Below are 19225 nucleotides of genomic sequence, written 5' to 3'. Positions count from 1 at the left end.
GCTCCATTAGTTTACTGTTAAATGCATATAATGAAGAGACATTTGGCTATAATTCTGTAGTAGTGCATCTAATTTGTCTCTGATTGTGTTCTGGGTCAGTGGTCAGTCATCTTTGGCACTGTGACATCATAAATTAGTTTGGGTATTTTTAATATGTAGCTAATTATGAAAATAAAAAGTAATTTCAAAATTCTCAGAAATTCCCGAGAATTTCTGTCTTCTCAGGAGAACACAGTACTGAAAATAACCAAAAGCTGTAGTTTCTATAATATGTAGAATAACTTTGTATCAATTGACAGGTTTCAGATATGCATATGACACATTTTCCAGGGGTTTTTTTTGTTTGTTTTTTAATTGTAAGTGCAAGCATATGACCTAAGTTATAAATGTTAAAATAGGAATAAACACAGTTGCTAATTAATCCTTAAGAAATTGCATGTGTAACTAGTCTCATGTTTATCAAAACTTAGTCCCTGGGGTACATACCCTTCACCAAAATGATTATCCCTAAGGCACCGCTGCAGATGCAGAAAGAAGGTGGGCTGACCACTACACTCACAAGTAATTAAATAAATTGTTTACTAATAAGGCTTAAATTTGCTATAAGTTTAATAAGTACAAAATAAGGAGTTTACAAGAGGCCGAAATGCTTAAAGCAATCAAAAATTGTTTGCAAATCATAAAAGCCACTTATCAATATGACAGCTCTGAATTGGAGACACAGAAGTGAAACACTATTATATATATGTCTCATTTTTCATTTGAGAAATAATAGAGCAAGCTGTCAAGAAGCTTTTTTTGTAATCCTAAAGTGCATAACAAAGTCCTTTTTGGACTTTGTCTTCTTGGTGATTATGCCTCAGATTCAGTAAAACCCCAAACATTTGAATAATTTCTGCTATGCTTTACAAGCATGCAAATCTCTAACTGAAAAATTTATCAGGCACTGCGTGTGCCTGTATAGCTATAATAAATTTTTTTAAAAATTCATGGTGAGGAAGCTCACATAACCCATTTGTGTATATAAATACGCTGGGTTTGAATTATATGTGCAAGTGTCTTGTAGTGTTTACATTTGAAAACTGCTTTTTACCACTTTTGAGTTGGTAAAGAGAAAATAAGTGTTTCCTTCTGCTTTTTCCTATTTGATTTTGCGAGAGGAGTGAATGGAATTTTATGGGATTTCATGAAAATTAAATCCTTCCTTTAGCTGTACAAGCTGTCTTAGCTTGTTGGTTTCTTTAGGACAACTGGCATTTCTTTGCCTACAAAGCTCAATGTTAGTTGGAACCAATGAAGAATTGATGTATTGTTTGTATGAATTTTAGTTGCTTATAGTATAGGGTGAATGGTGTTAAAAAATAAAGTTAATCTTTACTTTTTAAAAGAAATACTTTAATTAATTTCAGCTCTATTGCTTTTCTTATTCAAAAATAGGTTTTCCAGTTTTCAGGGTTGTCTTATACATGAACACATGTATAAGTATTGCGTTTATATTTTATAAAGTTTTTATTGCTTTTAAGCACACACTCCTTCATATGTAAACAATACAAGATGACCAGACCAAGTAGTGGCCTTTTATAAAACTAACTGATATTTTTTGATTCTCAGGATTCCTCTGGAATGTTCTTAAATATTTCCTTTTAAGATAAAATACTTGAATTCCCATGTTGAGATGTTTGGTACCTGAAAATAATTGTTCCTGTGCTTCTAATTGGGAACAAAGTTATTTTGGCCAATATATCTGTAAACTCAAAGCAGGACATTAAATCCATAATACATTTCCAGGAAGAGGTATCTAAGCTCATCTCCCTGGGGGCTAAAGAAGCCTGAGTAACACTGGGCTCACCTGGCTACTTCACCTGCTCAAGTTAGCTCAGTCCAAGTTTAAAACAAACAGAAAAAAGCTGGAGAAGGTGGGCTTGCAGGGAAAAAATATTTACAGAACAAAAAAGAGAGATCAAATAGAGGGACAAAACTAGAGTTTGACTGCTTGGTTTCACTGAGTCCATATATTGTTTGTCCAGCACAAAACTCTTGAAAGCTGTAAATGCACTTGTATCAATTGGCAGTTTTCAGATATGCATATGACACATTTTCCAGGGTTTTTTTTGTTTGTTTTTTAATTGTAAGTTCAAGCATATGACCTAAGCTATAAATGTTAAAATAGGAATAAACACAGTTGCTAATTAATCCTTAAGAAATTGCATGTGTAAGTAGTCTCGTATTTATCAAATTATTTCACCATTGTCATGGTGAAAGTTGTCTTTTGTTTCTTTCACAGGCTCATCTAGTAGCAGCTTTTGAAAAAAGCTTGGGTAATATGACTGGCCGATTGCAAAGTCTAACTATGACAGCTGAACAAAAGGTAAATTTACCAAAGCAGGGTCTTTAATGTGGAAAACAGTCTGCAGGTTATGTCTGAGTTTTGTTTAAAAAATACTGAAAGGAAACAGGGACACCTGTGGCAATCAGCCAAACAAATCCTTCTTTACAGGCTGTTGTGATCAAATCTTCATAAAACTTCAAGGCAGTTAAACTGTGCAGCATCACATTTACCTAGACAACATCACAGATAGCTTAAAGCTAAAATCTTTCATTTCCAGATTTTAACTAAATGTATGCAACACTAGATTTAATCCGGACTGAAAGATCCTGTGAAAAAACTGATCATAACCTCCTGGTGTGTTTCATTCCAGCCTGACAAAGTTGTCAGATTTAAGAGAATTATGGGAAGGGAAGAATTTTAAGTAGAGAAAAGTTACTCCATTCAGTGTTAATGCAGATGAGGTATCCTGTTCATGTGCCAACGGTTTTGTTTTCCACTGTGCTTTTTTGACTGTTGGTGAAAAAAATCTAAACCTGATTGGCAGTAAATTTAATGTGAGCTCAGGATTAAGAGGCTGCTTAGCACCTTCCAGTATTGAACTTTTCCAACTTTGTGCCCTTATTCAATTTTAACCAGTATCCTATAAACAGAAAGGCTTTGTTGAGCCAAACTGTGAAAGAAACTGTGTACCAGGGAGCTATTAGTCACCACTGGAATCAGTGTAGCTGTCTATAAAAATAACATTACAGTCTGGTTGGGCACCAACAGATAAAATCCAGTGACACTAATTCTGAACTGGACAGAGATTATTGGTATTGCTAGATAGTTAATGTTAAGAAAACCAAACAAAAAAATTGTACTATTTTAAAAATTACAATTTCCATCAGTAAGGTTTTCTTTCCAGAGGTTAAACAGTGACAGATATTGAAACAGATAATCTCCAATCTTCTTTCCAAAAAGATTTTGAAAATTTTCTTTTTCTTCTTTTCACTAGTGTTGAGGTTAAATTCCTTTAATCTTCTTTAAATAGATACAGGCTGGAATAATAGGTTTAATAGAGATATAATAAAAGCCATTTTTTAGTTAAAATTGGCTGTATATTCTAATACAGCACTTCCTGCACTCAAGTGTAGTAATTCAACTTGCAGTACAGTTACTATTGAGCAGGTTGTTGTTTTTTTTTAATTGACTTATTACTAAGTTAAATCTTGTGAAAAATACACAAATTCAGGTTGGGATTCATTCATTAAATGGTAGCCTCGTACTAAAGGTTGTAATTCCAATATTTTTAATGTCTTTAGAAATAAAATTGTTAGGTTTGTCCTAACTTTATAATGAATATTCAGTGAGATTCTTTTTAGATTATTGTTGATTAAAAATGTTTTATACTCCTTAAAAATTCAGATCATTTTACAGAGAACAAATGCAAAAGAAAACATTAGTTAAGATTAACATTTTTGGTGAGAAAATAGGCATTCTACTTAATAGTCCTTAAGTTCACTCAAGCAGTTCTTTGGTTTGACCACTCTTTTAATTTTCTTTAGCTTAGACAAATATTGTTATTGTGCCAAATATTTTGAGCTTTCTTTTCTCTTCCCACAGGAATCTGAGCTTATAGAGCTAAGGGAAACCATTGAAATGCTGAAAGCCCAGAATTCTGCTGCACAAGCTGCTATTCAGGGAGCCCTGAATGGCCCTGATCATACCCAAAAAGGTATGTTTTTGTCTCTAATAAAATTAATGCAGTTTCTCCCCAAAAAACACTACTTTTCTGTTGTTTTGGGGAGTCTGTTGGAGGGGCAAGCACATTCTGCAGTACATGGTAGGCATATTTGTGGTATTTCCAGAGCTGGAAACCTTGCAGAAGCTTTTTTGCGCAGAGTCAGTTCCTGGAGCTTTGTCTTCTCAGAACTGAGTGGCCAGAAATCGATTGCTGGATGTCAAGAGTTAACCCTGTTGCTGCAGTCGTGTTTCAAAGTAGACCCAAGATGCTAGTGAAGCCTCATGGTGAAACATGGTTATACCTTGGGAATGCAGTGTAAAATGTAAAAAACTCCAAAAACTGCTGGACTGACAGCAGCTCAGCAACTTCATGAAGTGGTAAACCATGCAGGAAAGCAGACATTTTAAATTCTGAATTAATTTCTCACTACAATTGGACAGACATCTTATGATAAATGCTTACTTCAGAAGTGCCTGCTGATAAGCAAGAGCAAAGGAATTACTTGGTGAAAAAAACCAATAGCAGCATCCATTTTTGAGAGCATCATTGATGTTTCTTTGAAGAGGTCATTCTTTAGATGTTTGCCCTAAGGTCATTTCATTTCATGACTAAAGTATAGCAAAGCTAACGTCTAAAAAATATCTAAAAAGTAATTTCTCTTGGTATTAATTGGTATGTAAGCAAGAATATTTTCCAGTGATTAGGATGCAAATATCAGAGATACTTAAGAAACTGAAACTCGAGAATATTTTCCAGTGATTAGGATGCAATTATCAGAGATATTTAAGAAACTGAAACCTCATCAATAATTTCTAATATCCTCCACTTCTTAGTTGTTTTGTTGTTTTTTTAATGAACTACCTGCTTATTTCCATCATGGTATATTAGAAGGTGACATCTCAACACTGATTAGGCCTGTAACAAGTCAAGTAGTCCCTAGAATCCTCGGAACAGTAGTACGCATAACAGTAAGAAGTCAAGTAACCCATCTGTAACAGAAACTGCTTTGATCCAAGGTTATACCTGCACAGATTGCTGAGCAGGGTCATCATCTTCATGCCAGTAAAGGCCCAGCTGGGAGAAGTTCCTAAGTGTTGGCCTAATTGTATGCAGCATCATTGACTCCCAAGTGGCTTTGAACCCAAGCCGCTGCAAGAATCAATGCCAATTATGTTAATTTAGGCTTCCTTTGAGGAAGGAGAGGCTACATAAATACAAGAAGGGTTTTTACATTGAAACAGAGACAGATGGCTTTCACACTGTTGTCTTTCTCTCAGACTTACGTATAAGGAGGCAGCACTCCTCAGAAAGCGTCTCCAGCATCAATAGTGCTACGAGCCATTCAAGCATTGGCACTGGTACTGACGCTGACTCCAAGAAAAAGAAAAAGAAAAACTGGGTAAGTACTCAGGAGGTTTAACCTATGTTTTAGCTATTATGTTTCTTGGTGCCCATTAAATCTACAGTGTTCCTGTGGGGTCAGATAGATACAAAGCCATTCACACGTATCCATACTCTGACACTACCGGCAGGCCAAAAATTGCTGAATGTTGTTAGGGACTTATTTGCATAAGTTAGGATAATTTACAAAAATAGAAATAATACCCAACAAAACCTAAAACAGGTGATATCTTTGGGCCCTATTGAGACTTTGCTTGATTTTTCTTCAATAGGAGTTTGATTCAAAGGATTAACTCAAATACGTTATTCAGCTCTGAAGGGAACTGAAATCTGTTAAGAATTCTTGTGTAAAAATAGTATAGCATTTAATTAAATTAAATTGCTTTTCAAAGGAACACACAAACACCACATAGTGTTAGGGGTTTAATCAAATACTTTCAGTAAATAATTGGTAAATATGATTTTGTTGTTTAAAAAATATTACCTGCATAAACATTTGTTCTAAAATACTGATCAGCCTTCATTCACTTGATTTGTAATTCCACACTCTTTCATGTTTCTGCAAGGTGAACTCTAGAGGAAGTGAGGTGAATATAAACCATGAAAAATTTGGCATGCTTCTATAAAGAACCCTATCTTGGCATGATTGCTATTTATTTTGGCAGTAGGCTTTTATATCTTCTAAAAACAAATTATCCTTTATGTCTTCTCAGTTTGTCTCTATTCATTTTAATCTCAAAGTTTAGACTACAGAAAAGGGGAGTGTAGCCAAAATCCATTTCTTTCTCATTAGATATCATGAGCTGGAAAGGATGTAAATAATATTTCTCTCATCAGTGGTCACACTCCCCATTCTCCAGTTATGCCATGAAAATAAAATGTTTGAGAAACATTTCCATAGAAGAATCAGTTTTTCATTGAGTTCTATAAAATTTTAATCAGAAGGAATTTGAAAACAAAACCAAAACCCAACTATAGGATTCCTAAGATGATATTTAGACAAAGGTATAAACAAATGGGCTGGTTTCACTGCAGACAAAACGGCTGTCATCTTGGCCCCTGAAATAAATGGCTCTTTGGCTATTCTGTCCTTTTTCAATACTGGATGAGGGCTTCTGAAGAGGAAAGGCAATGCTTGTACATTGAGAGATCTTCCTACTCTAAAGGAAAATGCAGCAGAGTATGTACCTTTCAGCTAACATTCTTCTCAGCAGTACAACTATGCAAGCCTCATGTCCCAGCTTAAAACCTCTTGCTTGTGATCCAACTCATAGCATTTTCATAGTTTGACCGCTCAGATTTTTAAGAGGGAAAATAAATTGGCAAACCCAGTAAATTGAGCTTGTCTTTTGATTTCCTCATATGGTATCAGCAAGTTCTGCCTGCACCTATATGCAAAGTGGTTATTTAAAGCCAGCCCTTGAAGGGAATGCCATGGGAATGGGATTCCACTGGGGCTTAATGGTTTTAAATGAGCACCCCTCTACCATGGCTGTACCACTTGGTCCTGCAACTTTTCCATAGCATTAAGTTTGCGCTGCGCTGGATTAATAAAATCAAAACAAAGCACTGTACCATATTTTTAGAGATATTGTGTTGCATATGTTAATACCTTGCTTCTGTATACTGACCTCAGGCAGTGGCTAGGATGGCATCTGCAAACTAACTCTTCAAAACATAAGCTGGACAGAAATGGACCTGACGAGGAAAATAATCTTGCTCTGTTTGTTTTCCAGCTAAGAAGCTCTTTCAAGCAGGCCTTTGGAAAGAAGAAGTCCACAAAGCCTCCTTCCTCACACTCAGATATAGAAGAGCTGACAGATTCCTCACTTCCTTCATCACCCAAATTGCCCCACAGCTCTGGGGAGTGTGCAGCAGTATCAATGAAACCATCGCATTCAGCATCTGCGTAAGTCTCTCTCTTGGCAAACCAAATGTTCCCAAGTAGTATGCCCTGTGGAACAGATCTCTTCAAATATGGCCATTTGCAGTTCAGAAACCATTGCCAGCAGTCTTGGTCTTTTAATCTCCTGCTCCATCCATTTGACATACTTCTTCTGATGTTCACACCATTTACACTCCACTTTTCCAGTAGCTCTTCGGTCATTCTCTCCACCTTTCATAGCCTTTATCCAAAGTAGTACAAACTTCTTTCCAAATGCATATCCAAAATTTTATGGCTTGCTTTCCATGAACCATTAAAAACTTTAGCGTATCTCCTTAGTAAAGGCCAAATGCTAAAGTATATTTCTACATGACATACTAAAATTATTTTACTTTCCAAGTAGCTATGATTTTACAAAGATACTCATTTGATCTGTTATGGCTTTCTCTGCTTTGTAGCTACTGTTTTACATAATTTTTCATCTGTTTCCTCTCTTTTACCATCTTGGGGTTTTCTTGCAGAATTTTACTTTGATTTTTTTATTCAAATCACCATCCTTATATTTTCAGGACACTGAACAAGTCATCAATCAAAAGCTGTCCCATTTCTCATTTTATTTTTGATATTCATAGAAAGAATTGTAGAATCACAGAAAGTTAGGGGTTGGAAGGGACCTCAAAAGATCATCAAGTCTAACCCCCCCTGCCAGAGCAGGGTCACCTACAGGAGGTCACACAGGAACACATCCTAGGGTGGGCTTTGAATGTCTCCAGGGAAGGAGACTCCACAGCCTCCCTGGGCAGCCTGTTCAGTGCTCTGTCACCCTCACAGTGAAAAAATTCTTCCTCATATTTACACGGAACCTCCTATGCTCCAGTTTATAACCATTGCCACTTTTCCTAGTGTTACTCAACCCTGAGAAAAGCTTGACTCCATCCTCCTGGCACTCGCCCTTTACATATTTATAAACATTAATGAGGTCATCCTTCAGTCTCCTCTTCTCCAAGCTGTAGAGCCCCAGCTCCCTCAGCCTTTCCTCACAAGGGAGATGTTCCACTCCCTTCATCATCTTGGTCTCTCTGCACTGGACTCTTTCAGGCAGTTCCAGGTCCTTCTGGAACTGAGAGACCCAGACTGAGAGACACAATATTCCAGATGTGGCCTCACCAGGGCAGAGTAGAGAGGGAGGAGAACCTCCCTCAGCATACTAACCATCCCCCTTCTGATGCACCCCAGGATGCCATTGGCCTTCTTGGCCACAAGGGCACATTGCTGGCTCATGGTCATCCTTCCATCCACCAGCACCCCCAGGTCCCTTTCCCCTGTGCTGCTCTCCACCAGCTCAGTCCCCAGCCTATACTGGTACCTGGCGTTGTTCTTTCCCAGATGCAAAACTTTACACTTGCCTTTATTTTAATTCATTAAATTTCTCCCTGCCCAACTCTCCAGTATGTCTAGGTCCCTCTGAATGGCAGCACAGCCTTCTGGGGTGTCAGCCACTCCACCCAGTTTTGTGTCATCAGCAAACTTGCTGACAGTACACTCCATTTGCTCACTGAGGTCATCAGTAAATATATTGAATAGTACTGGTTCTGGTTCTGACCCTTGTGGGACTCCACTAGAAACAGTCTTCCAACCAGACTCCATCCCATTGTCTGCAGCTCCCTAGCTTCTGTCCTTCAGACACCTCCTGATCCACCTCACTACCCAATCAACCAGGCCACATTTTTTCAGTTTAGCTCCAAGGGTGCTGTGGGAAATGGTGTCAAATGCATCCTGACATCAAGATAAACTGTGCCCACTGCTCTGCCATCATCCATCCAACAGGTTGGATGTGAGGTTATATCTTCACAGAAGGCTATCAGGTAGGTCAGACATGACTTCCCCTTAGGTAAAGCCATGTTGACTGCTCCAGATAAGCCTCTTATCCTTGATGTGCCTGGAGACAGCACCAAGAATGTTGGTGTTCAGTAACATTTCAGGGATGGAGGAGAGGCTGACCAGTCAGTAGTTACCTGGCTCCTCTTTCCTGAAGACTGAGAGTGACAAGTACTTCCCTCCAGTCCTCAGGCACCTCTCCTGTTCCCAGTGTCTTACCAAAGATGATGGAGAGCAGCCTGGCAATGACATCCGCTGGTTCCCTCAGCACCCGTGGGTGCATCCCATCAGGACCCATGGATTTATGGATGTCCAGGCTCATTACCTGATCTTTACTCCAGTCCTTATCAACCAAGGCAAACTCATCCTTTACCCTGACTTCCTCAGGAGCCTTAGGGGTCTGGGGCTCCTGAGGATCCTCCAGCTGTATGCACAGAGGCAAAGAGGGTGTTCAGCAATTCGGCTTTCTTTGTATCCTCTGTCACCAGGGCACCCACCTCATTCAGCAGAGGGCCTACATTGCCTCTAGTTTAGTTTTATCTGGTATGTATTCAAAGAAGCCCTTCCTGCTGTCCTTAACCTCTCTTGCAAGGTTTAATTCCAAGGAGGCTTCAGCTTTCCTAGTTGCCTCTCTGCATTCTCAGATACCAGTCTTATACTTCTCACAAGTGGTCAGCCCTTCCTTCCAGAGTCTATAGGTTCTCTTCTTCCATAGGAGTTTACCTAGCAGTTCCCTGTTTAACCGTATTGGTGCCCTAGTTCCCTTTCTTGATTTTTTTTCCACTGGGATGCAATAGTCTTGAGCTCAGAAGAAGTGGTCCTTGAATGTTAACATCTGTCTTGGGCCCCTTTACCTTCTAGTACCCTGTCCCATAGCATTTTTCAAGGAATTGATAGAAGAGGGCAAAGTTGGCTTTTCTGAAGTTCAGGGTTGTGATTCTGCTTGGGATCCTGTTTCTACCACATAAGATCCTGAACTCCACCATCTCATGGTGGCTGCACCCAAGGTTGCCCTCAACCTTCAGTGCTTCAGCCAGGCCCTCCATGTTGGTTAGGACAAGATCCAGCAATGCTCCACTCTGAGTTGGCTCCTCCCCCAGCTGCATCAAGAAGTTATCATCAATGCCCTGAAGGAACCTCCTGGACTGTGAATGGCTGCTGAGGAGCCCTTCCAGCAAATATCTGGGGAGTTAAAATCTCCCATGGGAACCGGGCCCTGTGACAGCGAGGCTGCTGCCAGCTGCCTGTAGGAGGCCTCATTGACTTCCTCATGCTGATCAGGTGCCTGTAATAGAAACCCACCACAGTACCCCCCACATTAGCCTGACCCTTAATTCTAACCCACAAACTCTCAACTTGCTCCTCATCTACCCCTGGACAGAACTCAGTATATTCAAGTTACTCTCTTAAGTAAAGAGCAACTCCCCCACCTCTCCTTGCTGCCCTGTCTTTCCTAAAAAAGACATAACCATCCATGACCACATTCCAGTCATGTGAGCCCATGTATGTGTCCCACCATATCTCTGAAATTGCCACTAAACCACAGCCCCTTGACCTCACATAGATCTGTAACTCCTCCTGTTTGTTCCCCATGCTGCGTGCATTTGTGTGCAGGCATTTCAGGTTATGGGCTGAGCCTGCTGACCCCATCCTAGGGGAATGGGGGTCCTTCTGGTCTACATTCAATATATTCTCCATATAGAGTTCTGTGCTCAACGTCATATTCTTCTACCTAGTTTTCTTCATTATGCTAAACTCATAGCTTTCTTTAGTTTGGAGAAATCAACATTGTTCAACCAATAAATTCCTACTATTGATGGCAGCATTACTTTCCTCATCCTAACTGAGAATAATGAGGTCATAGCTACTTTTCCTTAAAGCACCCAGGTAGTTCTAGTTCTGTGACTGATTACTGATTTTTATTTTAAAGTTTCACTGCATTAGGTTAGGGGCTTTTATTATTAACTTTTTATAGACTCCAATGATTTTTATGTAGTAGGTTTAGGAATTTGGCAGCAAATCTTTCCACAAAAGACACACATTCACAATAAATGCTTTTCTTTTCTCACATTCTGGAAATTCTCCAAGACTTTTTATATTTGTCAGCAGCCTCTGTTAAAAAATCACAACTTACTCCTGCCAAAAGCAGCCCATTGATTTAAAAATCCTAAGTTTGTATCAAAAAAAAAAGAGTAATGCTTTTTTCTTTCTAAGTACTTTGAACCCTTGTCTGAAGTCTGATCAGGCTTCTGATATTCTATCTGTGGCTACTCAGGAATGCTAACTCATCTTTTGCTTTCCTTCCTTTTGATGAAGGCTCATCTCCTTACGTAATTTTGTAATTGTAGGAGCTCAGTGTTCTGGAATCCCCCCAGAAAAATTCAGTTCATATTTTCTGCTTCCATTCTTACTTATCTTAACAGTCTAGACACTGGCCTGCCAAGGTCGTTCTGTCCATCCCTTTTCAAGATGTAGTGCAAAAAAAAGCCAAAAAGAAAACAACCAGCAACTAGATATGTGACTTCCTAGTTGACCAAGTTGTTATATGAGATAATACATACATGCAAATGAAATTGCTGTAGTTACTTGATTAGCATAAGCATGAGCATATCGTGCCAAGAACTGTGTCATAATATTTGGGAAAAAATCCTAGGAGATGTCTTTATTAATTTTACTTTTTATATTCATTCTTTTCCTTCTTCAGTTTACTCTATTTTTTTATTTGCCATGAACTTCATCTCCCCTTTGCTTCTTCTTTCTTTCTATAATTTCTTGACCTGAGTCTCATTCTAAACTATTACCTTTACTTTCTTCCATCTGTTCAATACGTGTGTATGCAGGTCATCTGTAGTCTGGGCACCAAATAAAAGGCAAAATGGTCACGTGGTGTACAAGCATAGATCCTGGTAAAATTGAGTGTGGGGCATGGAGTTGTACACCCAGATGCTGACCTGGAGAGTGCTGCATCTTCTTCCCCAAAATGCATCTGCATGCATTCTGGCAGTTAAAAGTTGACCTCTGTTTCTTGCTTGTATATTTGTAGTGATAATCACAATAATAGCACTTGTTGTTATAAAGTATTTTTCATAGTTAAATTGTTCTGCAAATATTAAATATTTGTAGTGACAGTAATAAAAAGCAAATAACATTTAGTGAATTCACTGAAAATATTTCTTAGTGTAACAACTTAAACAAAATACAGTGCTACCTAGGAAAATAATACCAAAACTGATGCAGATATAAAATCCAAGTAAAACCAATGGGTGCTATACACTAAAAACAAAAAAAATTCTGAGAAGTTGTTAACTTACCATGGTGAACTATCTAACTAAATGAGAGGTAAAAGTCAAGCTGTCATTTCATCTGGTGAGTGATTTTTTTTCCTTTTTTTAATTTGCAGTTTGGGCTTTTGCATGTTTCTTTGATAAGATTCTATCTTCACTCAAATGTATCACTAGCAGCAAATGTTTTCTGTACTTTGATACTTTTCAATGACACTACTTTGGGGGGCGAACCTTCATTTAATCCCTGCATGTTTCCTACTCCTCTTTAGGATCTGTGAATGCACAGAGGCAGAAGCTGAAATTATTCTTCAGCTAAAGAGTGAGCTGAGGGAGAAAGAGCTAAAATTAACAGACATTCGACTTGAAGCCCTCAGCTCTGCACACCATCTGGATCAGATTCGGGAAGCCATGAACCGCATGCAGGTCAGTGCAGTAGCTGAAGTGATGACAGGGGTGCACACCAAAGGTGTCCCTGGAATTTCTTTTGGAATGTGGTCATGGATGGTTATGTCTTGTTTTAGGAAAGACAGAGCAGCAAGGAAAGGAGGGGGAGTTGCTCTTTACTTAAGAGAGCAATCTGAATATATATGAGTTCTGTCCAGGGGTAGATGAGGAGCAAGTTGAGAGTTTGTGGGTTAGAATTAAGGGACAGGCTAATGTTCTGTCCTCAGGCCCCTAAGGCTGCTGAGGAAGTCAGGGCAAAGGATGAGTTTGCCTTGGTTGATGAGGACTGGGGTGAAGATCCGGTAATAAGTCTGGACATCCATAAATCCATGGGTCCTGATGGGATGCACTAACGGGTGCTGAGGCAGCTGGCTAATGTCATTGCCAGGCTGTTCTCCATCACCTTGGTAAGAGACTGGGAACAGAAGAGGTGCCTGAGGACTGGAGGGAAGCAATTGTCACTCTCAGTCTTCCAGGAAAGAGTTCCCAAGTAACTACTGATGGATCGGGTAGTGAGGTGGATCGGGAGCTGGTTGAAGGACAGAAGCCAGGGAGCTGTAGACAATGGGATGGGGTCTAGTTGGAACTCTGTTTCCAGTTTCACAAGGGTCAGAACCAGGACCATTACTATTCAATATATTTACTGATGACCTCAGTGAGCAAATGGAGTGTACTGTCAGCAAGTTTGCTGATGACACAAAACTGGGTGGAGTGGCTGACACCCGAGAAGGCTGTGCTGCCATTCAGAGGGACCTAGACATACTGGAGAGTTGGGCAGGGAGAAATTTAATGAATTAAAATAAAGGCAAGTGTAAAGTTTTGCATCTGGGAAAGAACAACGCCAGGTATCAGTATAGGCTGGGGACTGAGCTGGTGGAGAGCAGCACAGGGGAAAGGGACCTGGGGGTGCTGGTGGATGGAAGGATGACCATGAGCCAGCAATGTGCCCTTGTGGCCAAGAAGGCCAATGGCATCCTGGGGTGCATCGGAAGGGGGTGGTTAGGAGGTTGAGGGAGGTTCTCCTCCCTCTCTACTCTGCCCTGGTGAGGCCACATCTGGAATATTGTGTCTCTCAGTCTGGGTCTCTCAGTTCCAGAAGGACCCGGAACTGCCTGAAAGAGTCCAGTGCAGAGAGACCAAGATGATTGAGGGAGTGGAACATCTCCCTTGTGAGGAAAGGCTGAGGGAGCTGGGGCTCTTCAGCTTGGAGAAGAGGAGACTGAAGGATGACCTCATTAATGTTTATAAATATGTAAAGGGCGAGTGCCAGGAGAATGAAGTCAAGCTTTTCTCAGGGTTGAGTAACACTAGGAAAAGTGGCAATGGTTATAAACTGGAGCATAGGAGGTTCCGTGTAAATATGAGGAAGAATTTTTTCACTGTGAGGGTGACAGAGCACTGAACAGGCTGCCCAGGGATGTTGTGGAATCTCCTTCCCTGGAGACATTCAAAGCCCAACTGGATGTGTTCCTGTGTGACCTCCTGTTGGTGACCCTGCTCTGGCATGGGGGGTTGGACTTGATGATCTTTCGAGGTCCCTTCCAACCCCTAACTTTCTATTATTCTATGAAAATCAAATTAAATTATTTTATCCAGTATCATTATAATTTCACTGCATCATTTTGTGACACTGGTCAAAATAGTACCTGAACACCTTTTATGTCAGAAGACCTTCCCTCTCATGAGGATGAATGGGTTCAGAAGCAATGACTGTGTCCTTCAGTGGAGCACTGAGCTTTATAGGACTCAGCTCTTTTGCCCACATATAAGTGCATAGCATCATGCTGGGTGCCCAAAAGTATCTGCAACATCCACACCATATAACATAGGTCCTCCAGCATATCCAAGTCCTTCTAGAAAGACAGGTGAGACACCTAGCACATCCTCAAAGGCACTAGAAACCTGTGTTTGTTAAATAGAATCAAACCCATGAGTGGGGATTCAGGCTGAGACTAGGACAGCTACAGTTAGATGTCTAGGCATGAGCTTGGTGATGAAATCCTGCTGTAACCAATTACCAATTTCATCCTCAGGTATTTGTATCTGCAAAGGACTTGTATGTTTAGCATTGAACCCATGGAGACCATATGTATGATGACACTCTAAATTCACATTTACACAGTTGAATCCTGCCCCTTGGTAATCGAGGTGTGACAGCTGAATTGCTCTGTTCTGGGCACTTAGGTTGGGTGCATCTGTAGGCACTTTTCTGTAGATGTCCACCGTGGCTGATTTCATAACTACCAGATTTGGTTTGCTTCCTGGCTTTTCTAGATCTCTGCTGTAGCACACTCAGCCACACCTTTAAACATCTATGGTACCTGCCATTCCCCTAGGTGCTCACACAAAGAGGTGCTAAAATTGCTATTGGGTCCCTTCCTGAACTTAGCTGCAGAGGGGGAGAATAATCAAGAACTGGTCGGTAAATAAGGGTTTAGATTGACCAGACATAAGTAAAGCATTTGATCTGGAGTCACTAAAATCTTTTAGGAACTGGAAGGGATAGAATGTAGAAATTTGCAATGGTGGAGAACAGGATTTGAAGGCTTATCAGCTGATTATGGTCTTACACTGGAATAGGAGTGCCTAAACCAGGTGCACTCTCCAGGAAGAGGAGTCTGCTGTAGTCACAGGTCTCCCAAGTTAGGTTTTCAGCAAAACTGGAAAGAGGCAACTAGTTCAGATACTGTCACTGGTAATTACCACTTCTGAAGCTTTCCAAAAAAGGTCAGGCAGCTGGCTCAGAAATGCAAGACTCTGAGGTCTTTTAGAGATTTGATGAGCATTGGTAAGGGCAAAAAGTAAGATTGGTGGGAACTGTATGACCACTGTGTCTATTCAAAGCACCTTACAAATCTAAGAATCAGCTGATCAGAAAATTGCTAAGAGTTGTGTAATCAGAGTAAATTGCAGAGCAGATGAAGATTGCAGAATCAGATGAAGATCATTTCACTATAGTTCCTTATGTGAACCCTGGGCTAAAGTGGTCCATTTATCTGTTTCCCTTTGTCACTATTTTGCTGTTTTGTCCCTTCCTTTTCACTGTCTCCTCACCTTTGCCTGTGTGTTCTAACCTTTCTTAAGCTGCTGCAGGGGTTTTTCTGATGCTATGCTATATGTTTTTACTTGTAAAATGTAGCTCAACAGCCTTCATAAAAGAATAGGACTTTTAGCAGAGTGTTAGTGAATGTAGAATTAAATTTGATATGCAAAACTATCTGCAAGAATAAGCAGTTGCTTTGTACTGTGCTTGAAAAAAAGCTAGATTAAGCTGGTACCAGCCTGTTCTCAGGCTGTTTTCATTTTATTATTGTGTATTCAATAATCACTTGGCACCACAGAGGATTTAGCTAAAAAAAAATTCCTGGTTGTTCAGATTCATCTGTCACTGTATGTTTTCATCAAAGGCAGGTTGCTGGCCATTATGTGAACAATCCCATGTTTGATCAAAAACTGATCTGATAGCAAGAAGGGTTATGAAACTCTTGAATTATTTCTAATTGTCCATTTTGAATTTCATTTCTCCTCTGTGAAGTTACTGCTTAAAATTTACACTCACTAATAATTTTCTGAGACTTTAGAAACATTGGCATGGCTGGGATTTTAGCAAAAACTTTCTCAAATTACTTTTAATTGAGATGCTTGGCAATAAAAAGTAGCTTATAAAACTGGGAACATTCTCAATGTGCTTGTTTTATAGTCATCTGTACAATAGACCCAGAGGCTTGAAGTTTGTTTTTTAGGAATTCTTTCGAGGCAAAAGCTAAATCGTGGTTGTAGGGCTTTATTTACATTAATTTCACAGGTGATGGCAATCCACTTTTCACTGAGTGGATTGTACTGATATGTAGTGCTACATACTGCTGGGAAAGGGGTAAGCAAGTGAACTGCTGCAGACAAGCAGCAAGCACCAGAATAGCAACCCCCAGTGCTTTTCTGAAAAAAATAAGTGCTGCTTTTATGCTGATTTCTTTTGAATGCAGAATGAAATTGAAATCCTGAAAGCTGAAAATGACCGTTTAAAGGCAGAGACTGGAAATACTGGGAAGCCTGCCCGGCCCTCGTCAGAGTCATCAAGCAGCACATCATCTTCTTCGTCACGGCAGTCACTAGGACTTTCTCTGAACAATTTAAACATGACAGAATCTGTCACATCAGGTAAACATAATTTTGGCACACGCGTGCCTCAGCAATTAGTAGCAATTTATTATTTTCACCCTCTTAATGGGCCATATGTAAGAAGCGTACCTGAAAATAAAAAAAAAACCTTCATATCATTTATATAAACTTCGGATATACAGCACTACTGGACAGGAGGAAGAACGGTTGCAGCATTTGTGAAAATGAAGCTTTTAGCAGATTCTGAATAGGAGTAAAAGATTGTTCATTATGTTTGCTTAGTTCCTAGCTATGATACTATCTAGTTGGTAATCTAGTCTTTGTTCATCTAATTTAGAATTTTATTTGAAAAGGGTAATACTTGTTGCAGTGTGTTTGACAACTGTATAGATATATTCTCTTGTGCTTTAGGACAAATATGAATATAGTATACAAAACTTTATTTTTTTGTTTATGTATCTTTTATCCTTCAGTTTCCATTTTGTATTTGCAACCGGAGAAGAAGGTGGTGTCAGTTAGCTTTATGCCTATCATTTTTTAATGTGGTATAGCTAGTTACCCTGTTGGACCAAATTCCCATTTATCATAGGAACTTATTTAGCACTCTCATTGTCTTCTGTGAATCCTGAACATTAACATTTGATTATTTTCCATGCCACAGACTTTATGATAATAAACTCTCTACACTTGTTTTAATAATGTAGCCAAGACCAGAAGTGCTGTTGCTAACATTAGAACCAGGAGCAGAGCAGCAGCAAAGCAACGTTCATTACTGTAGACTCCACAGAAAGTATAATGCAGTCTCTGGAAGCAATAAAAATTGCTAATTATTGCAGACAGAGTTTAGGCAAGAGTACAACTGGGAATGTGCCAAACTGCCTGACTATAATTTGGATTGACATACTGGTTCTAAGTGTTTTTCTAGAATGCAAAGCAATTACTTTGGGTTATAAGAAATTAAGGAGAACTGGGAACTAAGCTCAGAGGGGTAATGAGGGCTTGGTTCATCATACTGGAGCCTTTTGTCTCCAGACTGCTGGGGTCATCTGGAAATGACCAAAGCTATCCAGTGCCACTTCTTATCACCTACTTTGTATCACTTACCTCCAGGTAGGACAGGGTGGCAAGCTGGGGAGGGGCTCAGTGGTCAGAGACATGGGTATTTTAGTCAGTCACTGGAGTAAAAAGGAGCAAACAAGGATCAGTACCAGACTGTCTGTACTGTCTGATGAAAAGAGAGATAGCTGAGACAAGAAGTGAGCCAGAGCCACCACAGTGCACCTGAGGAGGAGACCCAGCAGGAGCTAATTAAGGCAGGTAGCAGCACAATGACATTAGACCCTCTTGGGAGCTTTGACACAGCCCCTTGTGTCAGTGAGAGGCTGAGCTTTTGGGAGAAAGTGGAAATTTTTTTTGCCAGCCACAGGCTGGCACCTCGTTCCTAAAGACTGCATATGTAAAAGGTTACGTGAAGGTCATCTGAGATTTAAAAATTTCAAAGGGATGATGAGGTATATTGTAAACTGCCTCCAGATGCACTATGACTTTCTGAAAACTCTTAAGCTTTGTCAGGTATGCTGAAATAAATACTACTGAAGTAAAACACTCAGTGTGGGTGGCATAGAAAAACTGGCTGCCTGAAACAAAATAAATATACCAATAAAAAAAAAAAAACAAACAAAAAAAACAAACAAAAAACAAAAAAAACAAAAAGAAACCTCAACAGCAGCAGAATCTGATTTCTAGATCAGGATGTAAGCTGTGAGACATTGTACATGAGGACTTATTTTTAATATGTTCATTAAAGTCATGTTCACAAATTCTTTTTTTGGTTTTGCTTTTTTGCTTTGGACAAGTGATTGAATATTGCTGGTACCTCATTTAACTTGGGTGAAATCTGACCTTGTGCAGACTATGACATGAACTTGATGCTTTTCTTCAATCACCACAATAAGAACATGCAGGATTACTGTGCTGGCCTTTGAAGAGAATGCAAATCCATCACATCTCCTATTTTGATAGTTTTAATGTCTAGCAGTAGAATCTGAGAGAACTTCTAGAGGAAGACAGCAGTTTTTTCCCTTATCATAAAGTGGCAGGCTCAGCCTTCAGTCAGAAACATGTCCTGCTTTCTCATTTCAGGAGCTAGCAAGGAGGTAGAA

General features: G+C 39.6%; 1 protein-coding gene across 1 annotated transcript in view; it reads left to right on the top strand.

Annotated features, from left to right (window-relative positions):
* NAV3 (neuron navigator 3) overlaps positions 1-19225 on the top strand; it is a 267393-nt gene that overhangs the window by 230775 nt on the left and 17393 nt on the right. The window contains exons 23-28 of the mRNA XM_071766381.1: positions 2285-2368; positions 3932-4043; positions 5330-5451; positions 7190-7362; positions 12770-12923; positions 16928-17102. Coding sequence (XP_071622482.1) covers positions 2285-2368; positions 3932-4043; positions 5330-5451; positions 7190-7362; positions 12770-12923; positions 16928-17102 — 820 coding nt within the window. The remainder of the gene's footprint in view (positions 1-2284; positions 2369-3931; positions 4044-5329; positions 5452-7189; positions 7363-12769; positions 12924-16927; positions 17103-19225) is intronic.

Source organism: Heliangelus exortis, chromosome 1 (assembly GCF_036169615.1).
Source record: "Heliangelus exortis chromosome 1, bHelExo1.hap1, whole genome shotgun sequence".
NCBI classification, from domain to species: Eukaryota; Metazoa; Chordata; class Aves; order Apodiformes; family Trochilidae; genus Heliangelus; species Heliangelus exortis.
The sequence above is the reverse complement of the archived record's forward strand: the minus strand, read 5'-3'. Positions and strand labels throughout refer to the sequence as shown.